Source organism: Rana temporaria, chromosome 10 (assembly GCF_905171775.1).
Source record: "Rana temporaria chromosome 10, aRanTem1.1, whole genome shotgun sequence".
Taxonomy (NCBI): Eukaryota; Metazoa; Chordata; class Amphibia; order Anura; family Ranidae; genus Rana; species Rana temporaria.
In genome coordinates, this window is record NC_053498.1 from 152256245 (window position 1) to 152279750 (window position 23506).

At 49.4% G+C, this 23506-nt stretch overlaps 1 protein-coding gene across 2 annotated transcripts in view; it reads left to right on the top strand.

The window, feature by feature from the left end:
* The window catches only part of LOC120915778 (cysteine-rich motor neuron 1 protein-like), a 72203-nt gene that overhangs the window by 23552 nt on the left and 25145 nt on the right, over positions 1–23506 (top strand). Inside the window, exon 3 of one of the 2 annotated variants that reach the window (XM_040326568.1) lies at positions 21784–21921. The exons of the other annotated variant lie outside the window; for it this stretch is intronic. Within the exon in view, the coding sequence (XP_040182502.1) occupies positions 21784–21921 (138 nt within the window). The remainder of the gene's footprint in view (positions 1–21783; positions 21922–23506) is intronic. 2 annotated transcript variants of the gene reach the window in all.

Consider the following 23506-nt stretch of genomic DNA (forward strand, 5'->3'; position numbering starts at 1 on the left):
CAGCGCCACCTGCTGCATAGATACCAACAAGTACACTGAGAGAGAGAAGGTCCATCATGTCATAGAATACATGCTCATTACAGCGCCACCTGCTGCATAGATACCAACAAGTACACAGAGAGAGAGAAGGTCCATCGTGTCATAGAATACATGCTCATTACAGCGCCACCTGCTGCATAGATACCAACAAGTACACAGAGGGAGAGAAGGTCCATCATGTCATAGAATACATGCTCATTACAGCGCCACCTGCTGCATAGATACCAACAAGTACACTGAGAGAGAGAAGGTCCATCATGTCATAGAATACATGCTCATTACAGCGCCACCTGCTGCATAGATACCAACAAGTACACAGAGAGAGAGAAGGTCCATCATGTCATAGAATACATGCTCATTACAGCGCCACCTGCTGCATAGATACCAACAAGTACACTGAGAGAGAGAAGGTCCATCGTGTCATAGAATACATGCTCATTACAGCGCCACCTGCTGCATAGACACCAACAAGTACACTGAGAGAGAGAAGGTCCATCATGTCATAGAATACATGCTCATTACAGCGCCACCTGCTGCATAGATACCAACAAGTACACAGAGAGAGAGAAGGTCCATCATGTCATAGAATACATGCTCATTACAGCGCCACCTGCTGCATAGACACCAACAAGTACACAGAGAGAGAGAAGGTCCATCATGTCATAGAATACATGCTCATTACAGCGCCACCTGCTGCATAGACACCAACAAGTACACAGAGAGAGAGAAGGTCCATCGTGTCATAGAATACATGCTCATTACAGCGCCACCTGCTGCATAGATACCAACAAGTACACAGAGAGAGAGAAGGTCCATCGTGTCATAGAATACATGCTCATTACAGCGCCACCTGCTGCATAGATACCAACAAGTACACTGAGAGAGAGAAGGTCCATCATGTCATAGAATACATGCTCATTACAGCGCCACCTGCTGCATAGATACCAACAAGTACACTGAGAGAGAGAAGGTCCATCATGTCATAGAATACATGCTCATTACAGCGCCACCTGCTGCATAGATACCAACAAGTACACAGAGAGAGAGAAGGTCCATCGTGTCATAGAATACATGCTCATTACAGCGCCACCTGCTGCATAGATACCAACAAGTACACAGAGAGAGAGAAGGTCCATCGTGTCATAGAATACATGCTCATTACAGCGCCACCTGCTGCATAGACACCAACAAGTACACAGAGAGAGAGAAGGTCCATCATGTCATAGAATACATGCTCATTACAGCGCCACCTGCTGCATAGATACCAACAAGTACACTGAGAGAGAGAAGGTCCATCGTGTCATAGAATACATGCTCATTACAGCGCCACCTGCTGCATAGACACCAACAAGTACACTGAGAGAGAGAAGGTCCATCGTGTCATAGAATACATGCTCATTACAGCGCCACCTGCTGCATAGATACCAACAAGTACACAGAGAGAGAGAAGGTCCATCGTGTCATAGAATACATGCTCATTACAGCGCCACCTGCTGCATAGACACCAACAAGTACACAGAGAGAGAGAAGGTCCATCATGTCATAGAACACATGCTCATTACAGCGCCACCTGCTGCATAGATACCAACAAGTACACTGAGAGAGAGAAGGTCCATCATGTCATAGAATACATGCTCATTACAGCGCCACCTGCTGCATAGATACCAACAAGTACACTGAGAGAGAGAAGGTCCATCATGTCATAGAATACATGCTCATTACAGCGCCACCTGCTGCATAGACACCAACAAGTACACAGAGAGAGAGAAGGTCCATCGTGTCATAGAATACATGCTCATTACAGCGCCACCTGCTGCATAGATACCAACAAGTACACAGAGAGAGAGAAGGTCCATCATGTCATAGAATACATGCTCATTACAGCGCCACCTGCTGCATAGACACCAACAAGTACACAGAGAGAGAGAAGGTCCATCATGTCATAGAACACATGCTCATTACAGCGCCACCTGCTGCATAGATACCAACAAGTACACTGAGAGAGAGAAGGTCCATCATGTCATAGAATACATGCTCATTACAGCGCCACCTGCTGCATAGATACCAACAAGTACACTGAGAGAGAGAAGGTCCATCGTGTCATAGAATACATGCTCATTACAGCGCCACCTGCTGCATAGATACCAACAAGTACACTGAGAGAGAGAAGGTCCATCGTGTCATAGAATACATGCTCATTACAGCGCCACCTGCTGCATAGATACCAACAAGTACACAGAGAGAGAGAAGGTCCATCATGTCATAGAATACATGCTCATTACAGCGCCACCTGCTGCATAGATACCAACAAGTACACTGAGAGAGAGAAGGTCCATCATGTCATAGAATACATGCTCATTACAGCGCCACCTGCTGCATAGATACCAACAAGTACACAGAGAGAGAGAAGGTCCATCATGTCATAGAATACATGCTCATTACAGCGCCACCTGCTGCATAGATACCAACAAGTACACTGAGAGAGAGAAGGTCCATCATGTCATAGAATACATGCTCATTACAGCGCCACCTGCTGCATAGATACCAACAAGTACACTGAGAGAGAGAAGGTCCATCATGTCATAGAATACATGCTCATTACAGCGCCACCTGCTGCATAGATACCAACAAGTACACTGAGAGAGAGAAGGTCCATCGTGTCATAGAATACATGCTCATTACAGCGCCACCTGCTGCATAGACACCAACAAGTACACTGAGAGAGAGAAGGTCCATCATGTCATAGAATACATGCTCATTACAGCGCCACCTGCTGCATAGATACCAACAAGTACACAGAGAGAGAGAAGGTCCATCATGTCATAGAATACATGCTCATTACAGCGCCACCTGCTGCATAGACACCAACAAGTACACAGAGAGAGAGAAGGTCCATCATGTCATAGAATACATGCTCATTACAGCGCCACCTGCTGCATAGACACCAACAAGTACACAGAGAGAGAGAAGGTCCATCATGTCATAGAATACATGCTCATTACAGCGCCACCTGCTGCATAGACACCAACAAGTACACTGAGAGAGAGAAGGTCCATCATGTCATAGAATACATGCTCATTACAGCGCCACCTGCTGCATAGATACCAACAAGTACACAGAGAGAGAGAAGGTCCATCGTGTCATAGAATACATGCTCATTACAGCGCCACCTGCTGCATAGATACCAACAAGTACACTGAGAGAGAGAAGGTCCATCATGTCATAGAATACATGCTCATTACAGCGCCACCTGCTGCATAGATACCAACAAGTACACTGAGAGAGAGAAGGTCCATCGTGTCATAGAATACATGCTCATTACAGCGCCACCTGCTGCATAGACACCAACAAGTACACTGAGAGAGAGAAGGTCCATCATGTCATAGAATACATGCTCATTACAGCGCCACCTGCTGCATAGATACCAACAAGTACACAGAGAGAGAGAAGGTCCATCGTGTCATAGAATACATGCTCATTACAGCGCCACCTGCTGCATAGATACCAACAAGTACACAGAGAGAGAGAAGGTCCATCATGTCATAGAACACATGCTCATTACAGCGCCACCTGCTGCATAGATACCAACAAGTACACTGAGAGAGAGAAGGTCCATCGTGTCATAGAATACATGCTCATTACAGCGCCACCTGCTGCATAGATACCAACAAGTACACTGAGAGAGAGAAGGTCCATCATGTCATAGAATACATGCTCATTACAGCGCCACCTGCTGCATAGATACCAACAAGTACACAGAGAGAGAGAAGGTCCATCGTGTCATAGAATACATGCTCATTACAGCGCCACCTGCTGCATAGATACCAACAAGTACACAGAGAGAGAGAAGGTCCATCGTGTCATAGAATACATGCTCATTACAGCGCCACCTGCTGCATAGACACCAACAAGTACACAGAGAGAGAGAAGGTCCATCATGTCATAGAACACATGCTCATTACAGCGCCACCTGCTGCATAGATACCAACAAGTACACTGAGAGAGAGAAGGTCCATCATGTCATAGAATACATGCTCATTACAGCGCCACCTGCTGCATAGATACCAACAAGTACACTGAGAGAGAGAAGGTCCATCATGTCATAGAATACATGCTCATTACAGCGCCACCTGCTGCATAGATACCAACAAGTACACTGAGAGAGAGAAGGTCCATCGTGTCATAGAATACATGCTCATTACAGCGCCACCTGCTGCATAGATACCAACAAGTACACTGAGAGAGAGAAGGTCCATCGTGTCATAGAATACATGCTCATTACAGCGCCACCTGCTGCATAGATACCAACAAGTACACTGAGAGAGAGAAGGTCCATCGTGTCATAGAATACATGCTCATTACAGCGCCACCTGCTGCATAGATACCAACAAGTACACTGAGAGAGAGAAGGTCCATCATGTCATAGAATACATGCTCATTACAGCGCCACCTGCTGCATAGACACCAACAAGTACACTGAGAGAGAGAAGGTCCATCATGTCATAGAATACATGCTCATTACAGCGCCACCTGCTGCATAGACACCAACAAGTACACAGAGAGAGAGAAGGTCCATCATGTCATAGAATACATGCTCATTACAGCGCCACCTGCTGCATAGATACCAACAAGTACACTGAGAGAGAGAAGGTCCATCATGTCATAGAATACATGCTCATTACAGCGCCACCTGCTGCATAGATACCAACAAGTACACTGAGAGAGAGAAGGTCCATCATGTCATAGAATACATGCTCATTACAGCGCCACCTGCTGCATAGATACCAACAAGTACACTGAGAGAGAGAAGGTCCATCGTGTCATAGAATACATGCTCATTACAGCGCCACCTGCTGCATAGATACCAACAAGTACACTGAGAGAGAGAAGGTCCATCGTGTCATAGAATACATGCTCATTACAGCGCCACCTGCTGCATAGATACCAACAAGTACACAGAGAGAGAGAAGGTCCATCATGTCATAGAATACATGCTCATTACAGCGCCACCTGCTGCATAGATACCAACAAGTACACTGAGAGAGAGAAGGTCCATCATGTCATAGAATACATGCTCATTACAGCGCCACCTGCTGCATAGATACCAACAAGTACACAGAGAGAGAGAGAAGGTCCATCATGTCATAGAATACATGCTCATTACAGCGCCACCTGCTGCATAGATACCAACAAGTACACAGAGAGAGAGAAGGTCCATCATGTCATAGAATACATGCTCATTACAGCGCCACCTGCTGCATAGATACCAACAAGTACACTGAGAGAGAGAGAAGGTCCATCATGTCATAGAATACATGCTCATTACAGCGCCACCTGCTGCATAGATACCAACAAGTACACAGAGAGAGAGAAGGTCCATCATGTCATAGAATACATGCTCATTACAGCGCCACCTGCTGCATAGATACCAACAAGTACACTGAGAGAGAGAAGGTCCATCATGTCATAGAATACATGCTCATTACAGCGCCACCTGCTGCATAGATACCAACAAGTACACAGAGAGAGAGAAGGTCCATCATGTCATAGAATACATGCTCATTACAGCGCCACCTGCTGCATAGATACCAACAAGTACACAGAGAGAGAGAAGGTCCATCATGTCATAGAATACATGCTCATTACAGCGCCACCTGCTGCATAGATACCAACAAGTACACAGAGAGAGAGAAGGTCCATCATGTCATAGAATACATGCTCATTACAGCGCCACCTGCTGCATAGACACCAACAAGTACACTGAGAGAGAGAAGGTCCATCGTGTCATAGAATACATGCTCATTACAGCGCCACCTGCTGCATAGATACCAACAAGTACACAGAGAGAGAGAAGGTCCATCATGTCATAGAATACATGCTCATTACAGCGCCACCTGCTGCATAGACACCAACAAGTACACAGAGAGAGAGAAGGTCCATCATGTCATAGAATACATGCTCATTACAGCGCCACCTGCTGCATAGATACCAACAAGTACACAGAGAGAGAGAAGGTCCATCGTGTCATAGAATACATGCTCATTACAGCGCCACCTGCTGCATAGATACCAACAAGTACACAGAGGGAGAGAAGGTCCATCATGTCATAGAATACATGCTCATTACAGCGCCACCTGCTGCATAGATACCAACAAGTACACAGAGAGAGAGAAGGTCCATCATGTCATAGAATACATGCTCATTACAGCGCCACCTGCTGCATAGATACCAACAAGTACACTGAGAGAGAGAAGGTCCATCATGTCATAGAATACATGCTCATTACAGCGCCACCTGCTGCATAGATACCAACAAGTACACTGAGAGAGAGAAGGTCCATCGTGTCATAGAATACATGCTCATTACAGCGCCACCTGCTGCATAGACACCAACAAGTACACAGAGGGAGAGAAGGTCCATCATGTCATAGAATACATGCTCATTACAGCGCCACCTGCTGCATAGACACCAACAAGTACACAGAGAGAGAGAAGGTCCATCATGTCATAGAATACATGCTCATTACAGCGCCACCTGCTGCATAGATACCAACAAGTACACAGAGAGAGAGAAGGTCCATCGTGTCATAGAATACATGCTCATTACAGCGCCACCTGCTGCATAGATACCAACAAGTACACAGAGAGAGAGAAGGTCCATCATGTCATAGAATACATGCTCATTACAGCGCCACCTGCTGCATAGATACCAACAAGTACACTGAGAGAGAGAAGGTCCATCGTGTCATAGAATACATGCTCATTACAGCGCCACCTGCTGCATAGACACCAACAAGTACACTGAGAGAGAGAAGGTCCATCATGTCATAGAATACATGCTCATTACAGCGCCACCTGCTGCATAGATACCAACAAGTACACAGAGAGAGAGAAGGTCCATCATGTCATAGAATACATGCTCATTACAGCGCCACCTGCTGCATAGATACCAACAAGTACACAGAGAGAGAGAAGGTCCATCATGTCATAGAATACATGCTCATTACAGCGCCACCTGCTGCATAGACACCAACAAGTACACAGAGAGAGAGAAGGTCCATCATGTCATAGAACACATGCTCATTACAGCGCCACCTGCTGCATAGATACCAACAAGTACACAGAGAGAGAGAAGGTCCATCATGTCATAGAATACATGCTCATTACAGCGCCACCTGCTGCATAGATACCAACAAGTACACAGAGAGAGAGAAGGTCCATCATGTCATAGAATACATGCTCATTACAGCGCCACCTGCTGCATAGATACCAACAAGTACACAGAGAGAGAGAAGGTCCATCGTGTCATAGAATACATGCTCATTACAGCGCCACCTGCTGCATAGATACCAACAAGTACACTGAGAGAGAGAAGGTCCATCGTGTCATAGAATACATGCTCATTACAGCGCCACCTGCTGCATAGACACCAACAAGTACACTGAGAGAGAGAAGGTCCATCATGTCATAGAATACATGCTCATTACAGCGCCACCTGCTGCATAGATACCAACAAGTACACTGAGAGAGAGAAGGTCCATCGTGTCATAGAATACATGCTCATTACAGCGCCACCTGCTGCATAGACACCAACAAGTACACAGAGAGAGAGAAGGTCCATCATGTCATAGAACACATGCTCATTACAGCGCCACCTGCTGCATAGATACCAACAAGTACACAGAGAGAGAGAGAAGGTCCATCATGTCATAGAATACATGCTCATTACAGCGCCACCTGCTGCATAGATACCAACAAGTACACTGAGAGAGAGAAGGTCCATCATGTCATAGAATACATGCTCATTACAGCGCCACCTGCTGCATAGATACCAACAAGTACACTGAGAGAGAGAAGGTCCATCATGTCATAGAATACATGCTCATTACAGCGCCACCTGCTGCATAGATACCAACAAGTACACTGAGAGAGAGAAGGTCCATCGTGTCATAGAATACATGCTCATTACAGCGCCACCTGCTGCATAGATACCAACAAGTACACTGAGAGAGAGAAGGTCCATCGTGTCATAGAATACATGCTCATTACAGCGCCACCTGCTGCATAGATACCAACAAGTACACAGAGAGAGAGAAGGTCCATCATGTCATAGAATACATGCTCATTACAGCGCCACCTGCTGCATAGATACCAACAAGTACACTGAGAGAGAGAAGGTCCATCATGTCATAGAATACATGCTCATTACAGCGCCACCTGCTGCATAGATACCAACAAGTACACAGAGGGAGAGAAGGTCCATCATGTCATAGAATACATGCTCATTACAGCGCCACCTGCTGCATAGACACCAACAAGTACACTGAGAGAGAGAAGGTCCATCGTGTCATAGAATACATGCTCATTACAGCGCCACCTGCTGCATAGATACCAACAAGTACACTGAGAGAGAGAAGGTCCATCATGTCATAGAATACATGCTCATTACAGCGCCACCTGCTGCATAGATACCAACAAGTACACAGAGAGAGAGAAGGTCCATCGTGTCATAGAATACATGCTCATTACAGCGCCACCTGCTGCATAGATACCAACAAGTACACAGAGGGAGAGAAGGTCCATCATGTCATAGAATACATGCTCATTACAGCGCCACCTGCTGCATAGATACCAACAAGTACACAGAGAGAGAGAAGGTCCATCATGTCATAGAATACATGCTCATTACAGCGCCACCTGCTGCATAGATACCAACAAGTACACAGAGAGAGAGAAGGTCCATCATGTCATAGAATACATGCTCATTACAGCGCCACCTGCTGCATAGATACCAACAAGTACACTGAGAGAGAGAAGGTCCATCGTGTCATAGAATACATGCTCATTACAGCGCCACCTGCTGCATAGACACCAACAAGTACACAGAGAGAGAGAAGGTCCATCATGTCATAGAATACATGCTCATTACAGCGCCACCTGCTGCATAGATACCAACAAGTACACAGAGAGAGAGAAGGTCCATCATGTCATAGAATACATGCTCATTACAGCGCCACCTGCTGCATAGACACCAACAAGTACACAGAGAGAGAGAAGGTCCATCATGTCATAGAATACATGCTCATTACAGCGCCACCTGCTGCATAGACACCAACAAGTACACAGAGAGAGAGAAGGTCCATCGTGTCATAGAATACATGCTCATTACAGCGCCACCTGCTGCATAGATACCAACAAGTACACAGAGAGAGAGAAGGTCCATCGTGTCATAGAATACATGCTCATTACAGCGCCACCTGCTGCATAGATACCAACAAGTACACTGAGAGAGAGAAGGTCCATCATGTCATAGAATACATGCTCATTACAGCGCCACCTGCTGCATAGATACCAACAAGTACACAGAGAGAGAGAAGGTCCATCGTGTCATAGAATACATGCTCATTACAGCGCCACCTGCTGCATAGATACCAACAAGTACACAGAGAGAGAGAAGGTCCATCGTGTCATAGAATACATGCTCATTACAGCGCCACCTGCTGCATAGACACCAACAAGTACACAGAGAGAGAGAAGGTCCATCATGTCATAGAATACATGCTCATTACAGCGCCACCTGCTGCATAGATACCAACAAGTACACTGAGAGAGAGAAGGTCCATCGTGTCATAGAATACATGCTCATTACAGCGCCACCTGCTGCATAGACACCAACAAGTACACTGAGAGAGAGAAGGTCCATCATGTCATAGAATACATGCTCATTACAGCGCCACCTGCTGCATAGATACCAACAAGTACACTGAGAGAGAGAAGGTCCATCGTGTCATAGAATACATGCTCATTACAGCGCCACCTGCTGCATAGATACCAACAAGTACACAGAGAGAGAGAAGGTCCATCATGTCATAGAACACATGCTCATTACAGCGCCACCTGCTGCATAGATACCAACAAGTACACAGAGAGAGAGAAGGTCCATCATGTCATAGAATACATGCTCATTACAGCGCCACCTGCTGCATAGATACCAACAAGTACACTGAGAGAGAGAAGGTCCATCATGTCATAGAATACATGCTCATTACAGCGCCACCTGCTGCATAGATACCAACAAGTACACAGAGAGAGAGAAGGTCCATCGTGTCATAGAATACATGCTCATTACAGCGCCACCTGCTGCATAGATACCAACAAGTACACAGAGAGAGAGAAGGTCCATCGTGTCATAGAATACATGCTCATTACAGCGCCACCTGCTGCATAGACACCAACAAGTACACAGAGAGAGAGAAGGTCCATCATGTCATAGAACACATGCTCATTACAGCGCCACCTGCTGCATAGATACCAACAAGTACACTGAGAGAGAGAAGGTCCATCATGTCATAGAATACATGCTCATTACAGCGCCACCTGCTGCATAGATACCAACAAGTACACTGAGAGAGAGAAGGTCCATCGTGTCATAGAATACATGCTCATTACAGCGCCACCTGCTGCATAGATACCAACAAGTACACTGAGAGAGAGAAGGTCCATCGTGTCATAGAATACATGCTCATTACAGCGCCACCTGCTGCATAGATACCAACAAGTACACAGAGAGAGAGAAGGTCCATCATGTCATAGAATACATGCTCATTACAGCGCCACCTGCTGCATAGATACCAACAAGTACACTGAGAGAGAGAAGGTCCATCATGTCATAGAATACATGCTCATTACAGCGCCACCTGCTGCATAGATACCAACAAGTACACAGAGAGAGAGAAGGTCCATCATGTCATAGAATACATGCTCATTACAGCGCCACCTGCTGCATAGATAGGTGTAATGCATCTATAAATTGGACGTTTATAAGCAACTTTGCTGTTCTTCCAACTTACAGGAGAGTTTCTGAACTCCGGTCCTCAAGGCGCCCCAACAGGTCAGGTTTTCAGGATTTCCATTATTAGATCCGTTTCCCTGCCTTAGTAATTACCACAGACGTTTCATGTGAGGGAAATCCTGAAAACCTGACCTGTTGGGGCGCCTTGAGAAACACTGCACTACGGTACACTATATAATGAGCGCCAATTGTTAGTAATAATAACCAACAACATGGCCGCCTCCAGGGTGGCGACAACTTTTCCCTCCTTGTATCAAAACCGCCAACATGTCGAAATCGGCAATTATTGCGGCTGAAGAGTCACCGGAAGTCACGTGGGCGGAGTTTTCAGCAGCCGCTTCAAATCTTCACAAAAGATTCCTTTAGTTAAAAAAACTCAAATAACAAAATACAGCAAAACATACAACCAGATCGATCACTCCCTCCCTGAGGTCCCTCCCCTGGGAATCGATCACTCCCTCCCTGAGGTCCCTCCCCTGGAAATAGACCACTCCCTCCCTGAGGTCCCTCCCCTGAAAATCGATCACTCCCTCCCTGAGGTCCCTCCCCTGGAAATCGATCACTCCCTCCCCTGAAAATCGATCACTCCCTCCCTGAGGTCCCTCCCCTGGGAATCGATCACTCCCTCCCTGAGGTCCCTCCCCTGAAAATCGATCACTCCCTCCCTGAGGTCCCTCCCCTGGAAATCGATCACTCCCTCCCTGAGGTCCCTCCCCTGGAAATCGATCACTCCCTCCCTGAGGTCCCTCCCCTGGGAATCGATCACTCCCTCCCTGAGGTCCCTCCCCTGGGAATCGATCACTCCCTCCCCTGGGAATCGATCACTCCCTCCCTGAGGTCCCTCCCCTGGGAATCGATCACTCCCTCCCTGAGGTCCCTCCCCTGGGAATCGATCACTCCCTCCCTGAGGTCCCTCCCCTGGGAATCGATCACTCCCTCCCCTGGGAATCGATCACTCCCTCCCTGAGGTCCCTCCCCTGGGAATCGATCACTCCCTCCCTGAGGTCCCTCCCCTGAAAATCGATCACTCCCTCCCTGAGGTCCCTCCCCTGGGAATCGATCACTCCCTCCCTGAGGTCCCTCCCCTGGAAATAGACCACTCCCTCCCTGAGGTCCCTCCCCTGGAAATCGATCACTCCCTCCCTGAGGTCCCTCCCCTGGAAATCGATCACTCCCTCCCTGAGGTCCCTCCCCTGGAAATAGACCACTCCCTCCCTGAGGTCCCTCCCCTGAAAATCGATCACTCCCTCCCTGAGGTCCCTCCCCTGGGAATCGATCACTCCCTCCCTGAGGTCCCTCCCCTGGAAATAGACCACTCCCTCCCTGAGGTCCCTCCCCTGGAAATCGATCACTCCCTCCCTGAGGTCCCTCCCCTGGAAATCGATCACTCCCTCCCTGAGGTCCCTCCCCTGGGAATCGATCACTCCCTCCCTGAGGTCCCTCCCCTGGGAATCGATCACTCCCTCCCCTGGGAATCGATCACTCCCTCCCTGAGGTCCCTCCCCTGGGAATCGATCACTCCCTCCCTGAAGTCCCTCCCCTGGGAATCGATCACTCCCTCCCTGAGGTCCCTCCCCTGGGAATCGATCACTCCCTCCCCTGGGAATCGATCACTCCCTCCCTGAGGTCCCTCCCCTGGGAATCGATCACTCCCTCCCTGAGGTCCCTCCCCTGAAAATCGATCACTCCCTCCCTGAGGTCCCTCCCCTGGGAATCGATCACTCCCTCCCTGAGGTCCCTCCCCTGGAAATCGACCACTCCCTCCCTGAGGTCCCTCCCCTGGAAATCGATCACTCCCTCCCTGAGGTCCCTCCCCTGGAAATCGATCACTCCCTCCCTGAGGTCCCTCCCCTGGGAATCGATCACTCCCTCCCTGAGGTCCCTCCCCTGGGAATCGATCACTCCCTCCCCTGGGAATCGATCACTCCCTCCCTGAGGTCCCTCCCCTGGGAATCGATCACTCCCTCCCTGAGGTCCCTCCCCTGGGAATCGATCACTCCCTCCCTGAGGTCCCTCCCCTGGGAATCGATCACTCCCTCCCCTGGGAATCGATCACTCCCTCCCTGAGGTCCCTCCCCTGGGAATCGATCACTCCCTGCCTGAGGTCCCTCCCCTGGGAATCGATCACTCCCTCCCCTGGGAATCGATCACTCCCTCCCTGAGGTCCCTCCCCTGGAAATCGATCACTCCCTCCCTAAGGTCCCTCCCCTGGAAATCGATCACTCCCTCCCTGAGGTCCCTCCCCTGGGAATCGATCACTCCCTCCCCTGGGAATCGATCACCCCGTCCCTGAGGTCCCTCCCCTGGGAATCGATCACTCCCTCCCTGAGGTCCCTCCCCTGGAAATCAATCACTCCCTCCCTGAGGTCCCTCCCCTAGAAATCGACCACCCCGTCCCTGAGGTCCCTCCCCTGGAAATAGACCACTCCCTCCCTGAGGTCCCTACCCTGGGAATCGATCACTCCCTCCCTGAGGTCCCTCCACTGTAAATCGATCACTCCCTCCCTAAGGTCCCTCCCCTGGGAATCGATCAACCCGTCCCTGAGGTCCCTCCACTGGGAATCGATCACTCCCTCCCCTGGGAATCGATCACTCCCTCCCTGAGGTCCCTCCCCTAGAAATCGACCACCCCGTCCCTGAGGTCCCTCCCCTGGAAATAGACCACTCCCTCCCTGAGGTCCCTACCCTGGGAATCGATCACTCCCTCCCTGAGGTCCCTCCACTGTAAATCGATCACTCCCTCCCCTGGGAATCGATCACTCCCTCCCTGAGGTCCCTCCACTGGGAATCGATCACTCCCTCCCTGAGGTCCCTCCCCTGGCTGCCCGTAAAGGATCGAGTCACATTCAAGGCCCTCTGCCTGACGCACAAATGTATACAAGGAACCGCCCCCCAATATTTGTGAGAAAATAAAATACCACACCCCCAATCGCGATCTCCGATCAACTGACCAAAATCTACTACAAATCCCTAAAGCACGCTACAAGAGCAAAGGAGAACGAAGATTCGCAGTCCAAGGACCTCGACCCTGGAACGCGTTACCGACTAAGATCCGAATGGAAGAGAATCACCAAGACCCCCCCTTCCGAAGGCCAAAGAGTAGGAAGCGGATAACAAGCGTCCGAGGCGATTCGGTTATTCACTCACTAACATGGGCGGAGCTTGAGGGACGGCGGGGGCGCCCATAGAGTCTGATAATCACTCTCCGGATTCCCACCATAGAGTCTGATAATCACTCTCCGGATTCCCACCATAGAGTCTGATAATCACTCTCCGGATTCCCACCATAGAGTCTGATAATCACTCGCCGGATTCTCACCATAGAGTCTGATAATCACTCTCCGGATTCCCCCCATAGAGTCTGATAATCACTCTCCGGATTCCCATCATAGAGTCTGATAATCACTCGCCGGATTCCCACCATAGAGTCTGATAATCACTCGCCGGATTCCCACCATAGAGTCTGATAATCACTCTCCGGATTCCCACCATAGAGTCTGATAATCACTCTCCGGATTCCCACCATAGAGTCTGATAATCACTCACCGGATTCCCATCATAGAGTCTGATAATCACTCGCCGGATTCCCCCCATAGAGTCTGATAATCACTCACCGGATTCCCACCATAGAGTCTGATAATCACTCACCGGATTCCCACCATAGAGTCTGATAATCACTCGCCGGATTCCCACCATAGAGTCTGATAATCACTCTCCGGATTCCCACCATAGAGTCTGATAATCACTCGCCGGATTCCCACCATAGAGTCTGATAATCACTCGCCGGATTCCCCCCATAGAGTCTGATAATCACTCGCCGGATTCCCCCCATAGAGTCTGATAATCACTCGCCGGATTCCCACCATAGAATCTGATAATCACTCGCCGGATTCCCACCATAGAGTCTGATAATCACTCTCCGGATTCCCACCATAGAGTCTGATAATCACTCGCCGGATTCCCACCATAGAGTCTGATAATCACTCTCCGGATTCCCACCATAGAGTCTGATAATCACTCTCCGGATTCCCACCATAGAGTCTGATAATCACTCGCCGGATTCCCACCATAGAGTCTGATAATCACTCGCCGGATTCCCACCATAGAGTCTGATAATCACTCTCCGGATTCCCACCATAGAGTCTGATAATCACTCGCCGGATTCCCACCATAGAGTCTGATAATCACTCGCCGGATTCCCACCATAGAGTCTGATAATCACTCTCCGGATTCCCACCATAGAGTCTGATAATCACTCGCCGGATTCCCACCATAGAGTCTGATAATCACTCTCCGGATTCCCACCATAGAGTCTGATAATCACTCGCCGGATTCCCACCATAGAGTCTGATAATCACTCGCCGGATTCCCCCCATAGAGTCTGATAATCACTCACCGGATTCCCACCATAGAGTCTGATAATCACTCACCGGATTCCCACCATAGAGTCTGATAATCACTCGCCGGATTCCCACCATAGAGTCTGATAATCACTCTCCGGATTCCCACCATAGAGTCTGATAATCACTCGCCGGATTCCCACCATAGAGTCTGATAATCACTCGCCGGATTCCCCCCATAGAGTCTGATAATCACTCGCCGGATTCCCCCCATAGAGTCTGATAATCACTCGCCGGATTCCCACCATAGAATCTGATAATCACTCGCCGGATTCCCACCATAGAGTCTGATAATCACTCTCCGGATTCCCACCATAGAGTCTGATAATCACTCGCCGGATTCCCACCATAGAGTCTGATAATCACTCTCCGGATTCCCACCATAGAGTCTGATAATCACTCTCCGGATTCCCACCATAGAGTCTGATAATCACTCGCCGGATTCCCACCATAGAGTCTGATAATCACTCGCCGGATTCCCACCATAGAGTCTGATAATCACTCTCCGGATTCCCACCATAGAGTCTGATAATCACTCGCCGGATTCCCACCATAGAGTCTGATAATCACTCGCCGGATTCCCACCATAGAGTCTGATAATCACTCTCCGGATTCCCACCATAGAGTCTGATAATCACTCGCCGGATTCCCACCATAGAGTCTGATAATCACTCGCCGGATTCCCACCATAGAGTCTGATAATCACTCGCCGGATTCCCACCATAGAGTCTGATAATCACTCTCCGGATTCCCACCATAGAGTCTGATAATCACTCGCCGGATTCCCACCATAGAGTCTGATAATCACTCGCCGGATTCCCCCCATAGAGTCTGATAATCACTCGCCGGATTCCCCCCATAGAGTCTGATAATCACTCGCCGGATTCCCACCATAGAATCTGATAATCACTCGCCGGATTCCCCCCATAGAGTCTGATAATCACTCGCCGGATTCCCACCATAGAATCTGATAATCACTCGCCGGATTCCCCCCATAGAGTCTGATAATCACTGTAACGGCTACCCACTGGTGTGAGGGTCTCAGCCGTTGGAGACGTCCTTTTCCCTGGCAAGCTGCGATATGCAGGTACCGCCGGTATATCCCATCGAACGCCCTTCCAAGAAACGAGACGTGCTACGTTTGGAGGGTCAAGCAGACTGACTTTATTTGGCATATTTCACCTGCTTATATCTGCTTACAACTATTACAAGAACAATGACAGTTTCCGCCCTCCCCTTTTCCCAGTAGGGGGCTTCAACACAGACCCCCTGAAACAATGACATCTCCTTGAATTCATCACTTGGCCAGTTTCTAGACTCTTCGGCACCTCACCCCACTTAACATTTCCTGGCCAGGCACATAGAATTCAATTAACCTTTAAAACAATTATCACTCACACATAATCCCCATCAGCATACACCTCACAGGGGGGCTGTTTACCTGCACACAAAAGAGGGTTCATTAGCATTCCAGCAATGAAAGAGACTTGTCCAGTTAACCCTTTGAGCTCAGAATACAATGTGGTACCTTCACTTGTGACAAGCCATGCAGTTCCTTGTAGTCCCCCTGCACGAAGATTATAACTGTCTCGGCAGCATGCCTGTGTCCGTTACACTACTCCCCCTTTGTGGAACACTCCGGCAGACCCGGATTGATCCTTTTCGGATCAACTTGGGGATGTCCGGTCTGCTGTTAGGGTAAAAGTTCAGTTTGCCTGGACAGTCCGTCGGCCTTCCCATTGGCTTACCAGGTCGGTAGCTGATGGTGACGGTGAATAATAGAATTCAGTTCTGGAACAGTCACTTGCTTTGCTCTCTCAATGGCTCCCAGAACCTGTTGCTGATGCTCTTGGGACAGATACGGCACCACCTGGATGCAAATCCCATTTAATCTTTTGACAATTTCCCCCTGTTTGTGCATTTCAATGTTCAAGCCACGGGACATCTCATAATACGTGACATAGTGTCGTTGCATCTCTGATTTCTCACTGGCCAACTTGTCACATTCCCATTTTAGACTGTGATATTGTGCCGGATCTACAGTACATGTCGGGGAAGGTAGTCTTACCCGGTTCTCAGCAGCAAGCGGGTTGATTCCAGCAACGCGGGTGGTCACGGGACAAGCAGCAGCAGGTGTAGGTAAATAAGCCGAAGTCAGAGGGCCAATGTCGTTGCCCAGCACCACCTCGGCAGGTAGGTTGTCCATGATACCAACTGTGGTCTTTCCTGACCCGGCTCCCCAGTCTAAGTGCACCCGGGTGGTGGGTACGTGAAATACAGCACCCCCTGCGACCCGGACGGCAACTGTGCGAGTGGACACGTTCTCTGGCTTTACCAGATGTTTTTGAATCAGAGTGATAGTAGTCCCGGAATCTCTTAAGCCTTGTGCTACTTGTCCATTCACTCGTACCTCCTGACGGTGATGCTGACGGTTATCTGGAGAGACAGCTTGTATTGGGTCTGCCTCATACCAAATTCCCAGACATTCCTCAGGGCCCCCCTCGGTCTCCAGGCAGTGGGCCGCAGAGGGACGTGATGGAGTGACCTCTGTGTTAGGTTCTGTGCGTCTCCAATTGTTATTTGTAGCTCTCAAAGGGCAATAACGAGCAATATGTCCCGTGTCGCTGCAGTGATGGCACGTCACCCTAGGCGAATCCCGGGGGTAGTTGCTAGGCCCCTGAGGACGTGGTGGGACTGGAGCCCGAAACTCTGGGCGTGGGGTGACGGTTGGAGTACGCGGTTCTACCTTATGAGCCAGCCGTGTAGTACCCTGGCTTACTTTCCTTGTTTCCGCGTACTCATCTGCTAGCCGAGCCGCCTCGTTTAAGTTAGCGGGCCGGCGATCTCGTACCCAGTCTTGTATGTCTGCGGCCAGGTCTTGGAAGAAATGTTCCATTAGGAACAGCTGCAATACTTCCTCCCCGGTGTTGGCCTTGCACCCTTGGACCCAAAGCGATGCCACCCTTTGTAACTGGTTGGCCCATTCCATGTGGGAGTGCACAGCCTTCTTCTTGGACTCCCGGAAGCGCCGGCGGTAGGCTTCTGGCGTTACGGCATATCGGGTTAGCAGCGCCTTTTTAACTTGCTGGTATTGTAAAATATCCTCTGGAGTGAGAGCCCGAAAGGCTTCATTGGCTTTGCCCGACAATTTCCCCGACAAAATAGTGACCCATTGGTCTGGTGGGACCTGGTGTAGTGAGCACTGCCTCTCAAAGTCCGCCAAATATCCATCGATTTCCTCCTCACTTTCTACAAAAGCTTTAAATGCAGTGAACGGTATTTTCTTTCCTGTAGCAGCAGGTGGGGGGGTAGGAACTGCAGGTGTAATGGGCTGTCTCGCTCTTACCAGTTCCAGTTCTTGTCCCCTCTTCGTTTGTATTTCTTCCCTTGCTTCCCGGAACAGCTGGTTGATTAGTTCCACGGACGTTTCTGGATACAAGGATAATCTCCGCTGTACAATCCCAGTAATTACATCTTCTTTGCTGACCGGTGCAAGGGGCTCCGTTCCTTCCATGGATCCATCCATTTCGTCCAGCTCCAGCAGGTCAGCTATCAGCTCCCTCCGTGGTCTGTTGCTGGCGCTCCTACCACGAATCTCCAATAGATCTTTCAGTGTGGATCTTTTCAGCCTGGCGTACTGCGACTCCATTCAGCACTTGCTCTTTGGATAAAAGGACCATCCCACTGCTGCCACCAATGTAACGGCTACCCACTGGTAGTGAGGGGTATCGGCCGTTGGAGACGTCCTTTTCCCTGGCAAGCTGCGATATGCAGGTACCGCCGGTATATCCCATCGAACGCCCTTCCAAGAAACGAGACGTGCTACGTTTGAAGGGTCAAGCAGACTGACTTTATTTGGCATATTTCACCTGCTTATATCTGGTTACAACTGTTACAAGAACAATGACAGTTTCCGCCCTCCCCTTTTCCCAGTAGGGGGCTTCAACACAGACCCCCTGAAACAATGACATCTCCTTGAATTCATCACTTGGCCAGTTTCTAGACTCTTCGGCACCTCACCCCACTTAACATTTCCTGGCCAGGCACATAGAATTCAATTAACCTTTAAAACAATTATCACTCACACATAATCCCCATCAGCCTACACCTCACAGGGGGGCTGTTACCTACACAAAAGAGAGTTCATTAGCATTCCAGCAATGAAAGAGACTTGTCCAGTTAACCCTTTGAGCTCAGAATACAATGTGGTACCTTCACTTGTGACAAGCCATGCAGTTCCTTGTAGTCCCCCTGCACGAAGATTATAACTGTCTCGGCAGCATGCATGTGTCCGTTACAATCACTCTCCGGATTCCCAACATAGAGTCTGATAATCACTCTCCGGATTCCCATCATAGAGTCTGATAATCACTCTCCGGATTCCCCCCATAGAGTCTGATAATCACTCGCCGGATTCCCCCCATAGAGTCTGATAATCACTCCCCGGATTCCCCCCATAGAGTCTGATAATCACTCTCCGGATTCCCACCATAGAGTCTGATAATCACTCGCCGGATTCCCACCATAGAGTCTGATAATCACTCTCCGGATTCCCACCATAGAGTGTGATAATCACTCGCCGGATTCCCACCATAGAGTCTGATAATCACTCTCCGGATTCCCACCATAGAGTCTGATGATCACTCTCCGGATTCCCACCATAGAGTCTGATAATCACTCTCCGGATTCCCATCATAGAGTCTGATAATCACTCTCCGGATTCCCCCCATAGAGTCTGATAATTACTCTCCGGATTCCCACCATAGAGTCTGATAATCACTCTCCGGATTCCCACCATAGAGTCTGATAATCACTCTCCGGATTCCCACCATAGAGTCTGATAATCACTCTCCGGATTCCCACCATAGAATCTGATAATCACTCGCCGGATTCCCACCATAGAGTCTGATAATCACTCGCCGGATTCCCCCCATAGAGTCTGATAATCACTCACCGGATTCCCACCATAGAATCTGATAATCACTCGCCGGATTCCCACCATAGAGTCTGATAATCACTCTCCGGATTCCCACCATAGAGTCTGATAATCACTCTCCGGATTCCCATCATAGAGTCTGATAATCACTCTCCGGATTCCCCCCATAGAGTCTGATAATCACTCGCCGGATTCCCACCATAGAGTCTGATAATCACTCTCCGGATTCCCCCCATAGAGTCTGATAATCACTCGCCGGATTCCCACCATAGAGTCTGATAATCACTCTCCGGATTCCCACCATAGAGTCTGATAATCACTCTCCGGATTCCCATCATAGAGTCTGATAATCACTCGCCGGATTCCCCCCATAGAGTCTGATAATCACTCTCCGGATTCCCACCATAGAGTCTGATAAACACTCTCCGGATTCCCACCATAGAGTCTGATAATCACTCGCCGGATTCCCACCATAGAGTCTGATAATCACTCGCCGGATTCCCACCATAGAGTCTGATAATCACTCGCCGGATTCCCCCCATAGAGTCTGATAATCACTCACCGGATTCCCACCATAGAGTCTGATAATCACTCTCCGGATTCCCACCATAGAGTCTGATAATCACTCTCCGGATCCCCACCATAGAGTCTGATAATCACTCACCGGATTCCCACCATAGAGTCTGATAATCACTCTCCGGATTCCCCCCATAGAGTCTGATAATCACTCACCGGATTCCCACCATAGAGTCTGATAATCACTCGCCGGATTCCCACCATAGAGTCTGATAATCACTCGCCGGATTCCCACCATAGAGTCTGATAATCACTCGCCGGATTCCCACCATAGAGTCTGATAATCACTCGCCGGATTCCCACCATAGAGTCTGATAATCACTCTCCGGATTCCCACCATAGAGTCTGATAATCACTCGCCGGATTCCCCCCATAGAGTCTGATAATCACTCGCCGGATTCCCACCATAGAGTCTGATAATCACTCGCCGGATTCCCACCATAGAGTCTGATAATCACTCTCCGGATTCCCACCATAGAGTCTGATAATCACTCGCCGGATTCCCCCCATAGAGTGTGATAATCACTCGCCGGATTCCCCCCATAGAGTCTGATAATCACTCTCCGGATTCGCCCCATAGAGTCTGATAATCACTCGCCGGATTCCCACCATAGAGTCTGATAATCACTCTCCGGATTCCCACCATAGAGTCTGATAATCACTCTCCGGATTCCCCCCATAGAGTCTGATAATCACTCTCCGGATTCCCATCATAGAGTCTGATAATCACTCTCCGGATTCCCCCCATAGAGTCTGATAATCACTCGCCGGATTCCCCCCATAGAGTCTGATAATCACTCGCCGGATTCCCACCATAGAGTCTGATAATCACTCGCCGGATTCCCACCATAGAGTCTGATAATCACTCGCCGGATTCCCCCCATAGAGTCTGATAATCACTCGCCGGATTCCCACCATAGAGTCTGATAATCACTCTCCGGATTCGCCGGACTCATTAATCGTTTGTTTCTTTTCCTGCAGCGGAATTCGCTCATCTGTACGATTATAAATGTTCCCGGAGCGGATGTGACTCGGTGGGGGACGAATGTCTCTGCTCCTCCGGCGGATGTGATCGAACGTTTCAGTTCCCAGGTTTGGCTTCATGTTATAAATCTCGAAGTAAGTCTTCTTATATCTATGATATATATATGGGCGGGGCTGCAGATAGAAAGGGCGGGACCACCTGACAGGCCCCTCCCCCCATATTTCACTAAAAATACAATAAAATAATTATTAGCAGACACAACAGAACATACAGAGAAATGGGGGAGGGGATTAGTGAGGGACGATGGCGGGGGGAGGGGGAGAGACCGGCTTTCAGCTGCTGGAGGAAGAGATCTGCATCACTTTTCCCCCTCCCTGTGTGCTCAGACCCCCTACAAGAGGACCGGCTGTCACAGGAGGAGAGAAGCGCATCGCTGGGCCGCGGGACAGGGGAGAGTTTATTAAAGGGGCTGTAAAGGAACTTCCTGTTCTTCTGTCTGTAACTCCACACAGTAATGCGAGGCTCTCTCCCTGGTGTGGAGATCGCCGAGCATTAGTGGTAAAGTGCCGCTAGTTTTAGTGGCGATTTAGTGGCGCTGGGCCGGCGGGAGCGGGGCGCTTTTAACCCCAAAAAAGGGGTCGACAAGGGGTTAAAAGCACCGAAACGCTTTGAAGGCGCTTCGCCACGGCTGCCAAACGATTTCAACCCCCCCAGACATGCTGCTTGCCCTCGGCTTTCACACTGGGGAGGCTTGAGAGGCCCTTTCACACTGCCAGGGCCTGGGCGTCGGCGGTACTAGTTTTAGCGGTGCTTTACCGTAGTTTTTGCAGCACTTTTAGTCCCCACTAGCGACCAAATAAAGGGTTAAAAGCGCCGTAAAGCGCCGTGGCCAAGGTGCTTTGCAAGCGCCTAGGTGGCGCTGCCTATTGATTTGAGCGGTGTTTACATCAAAGAAGCTGCTTGCAGGACTTTTTTGGACGTCCCGCCAGCGCAGCGCCCCAAAGATGTGGCTTTCACACCGGGGCTTTCACACCGGGATCGCAGATGAGGTGATATTTTTAGCGATAAAGCGCATAAAAAACGCCTCAGTCCTAAAGTCCGATACACTTTTTGGAATCGCTGACTTTTAATAACGAGAGGAACTTTAAAGCTCCGCTGAAAAATAAATATTAAAAGTCAGCAAATCCTGCAGCTGCTGACTTATAATATCGGCACCCTTACCTATCCTGGAGTCCGGCGCCGAGCAGAGGAGGACCGATCGCTCGTCACTCTGCTGACTTATAATATCGGCACCCTTACCTATCCTGGAGTCCGGCGCCGAGCAGAGGAGGACCGATCGCTCGTCACTCTGCTGACTTATAATATCGGGACCCTTACCTATCCTGGAGTCCGGCGCCGAGCAGAGGAGGACCGATCGCTCGTCACTCTGCTGACTTATAATATCGGGACCCTTACCTGTCCTGGAGTCCGGCGCCGAGCAGAGGAGGACCGATCGCTCGTCACTCTGCTGACTTATAATATCGGGACCCTTACCTATCCTGGAGTCCGGCGCCGAGCAGAGGAGGACCGATCGCTCGTCACTCTGCTGACTTATAATATCGGCACCCTTACCTGTCCTGGAGTCCGGCGCCGAGCAGAGGAGGACCGATCGCTCGTCACTCTGCTGACTTATAATATCGGCACCCTTACCTATCCTGGAGTCCGGCGCCGAGCAGAGGA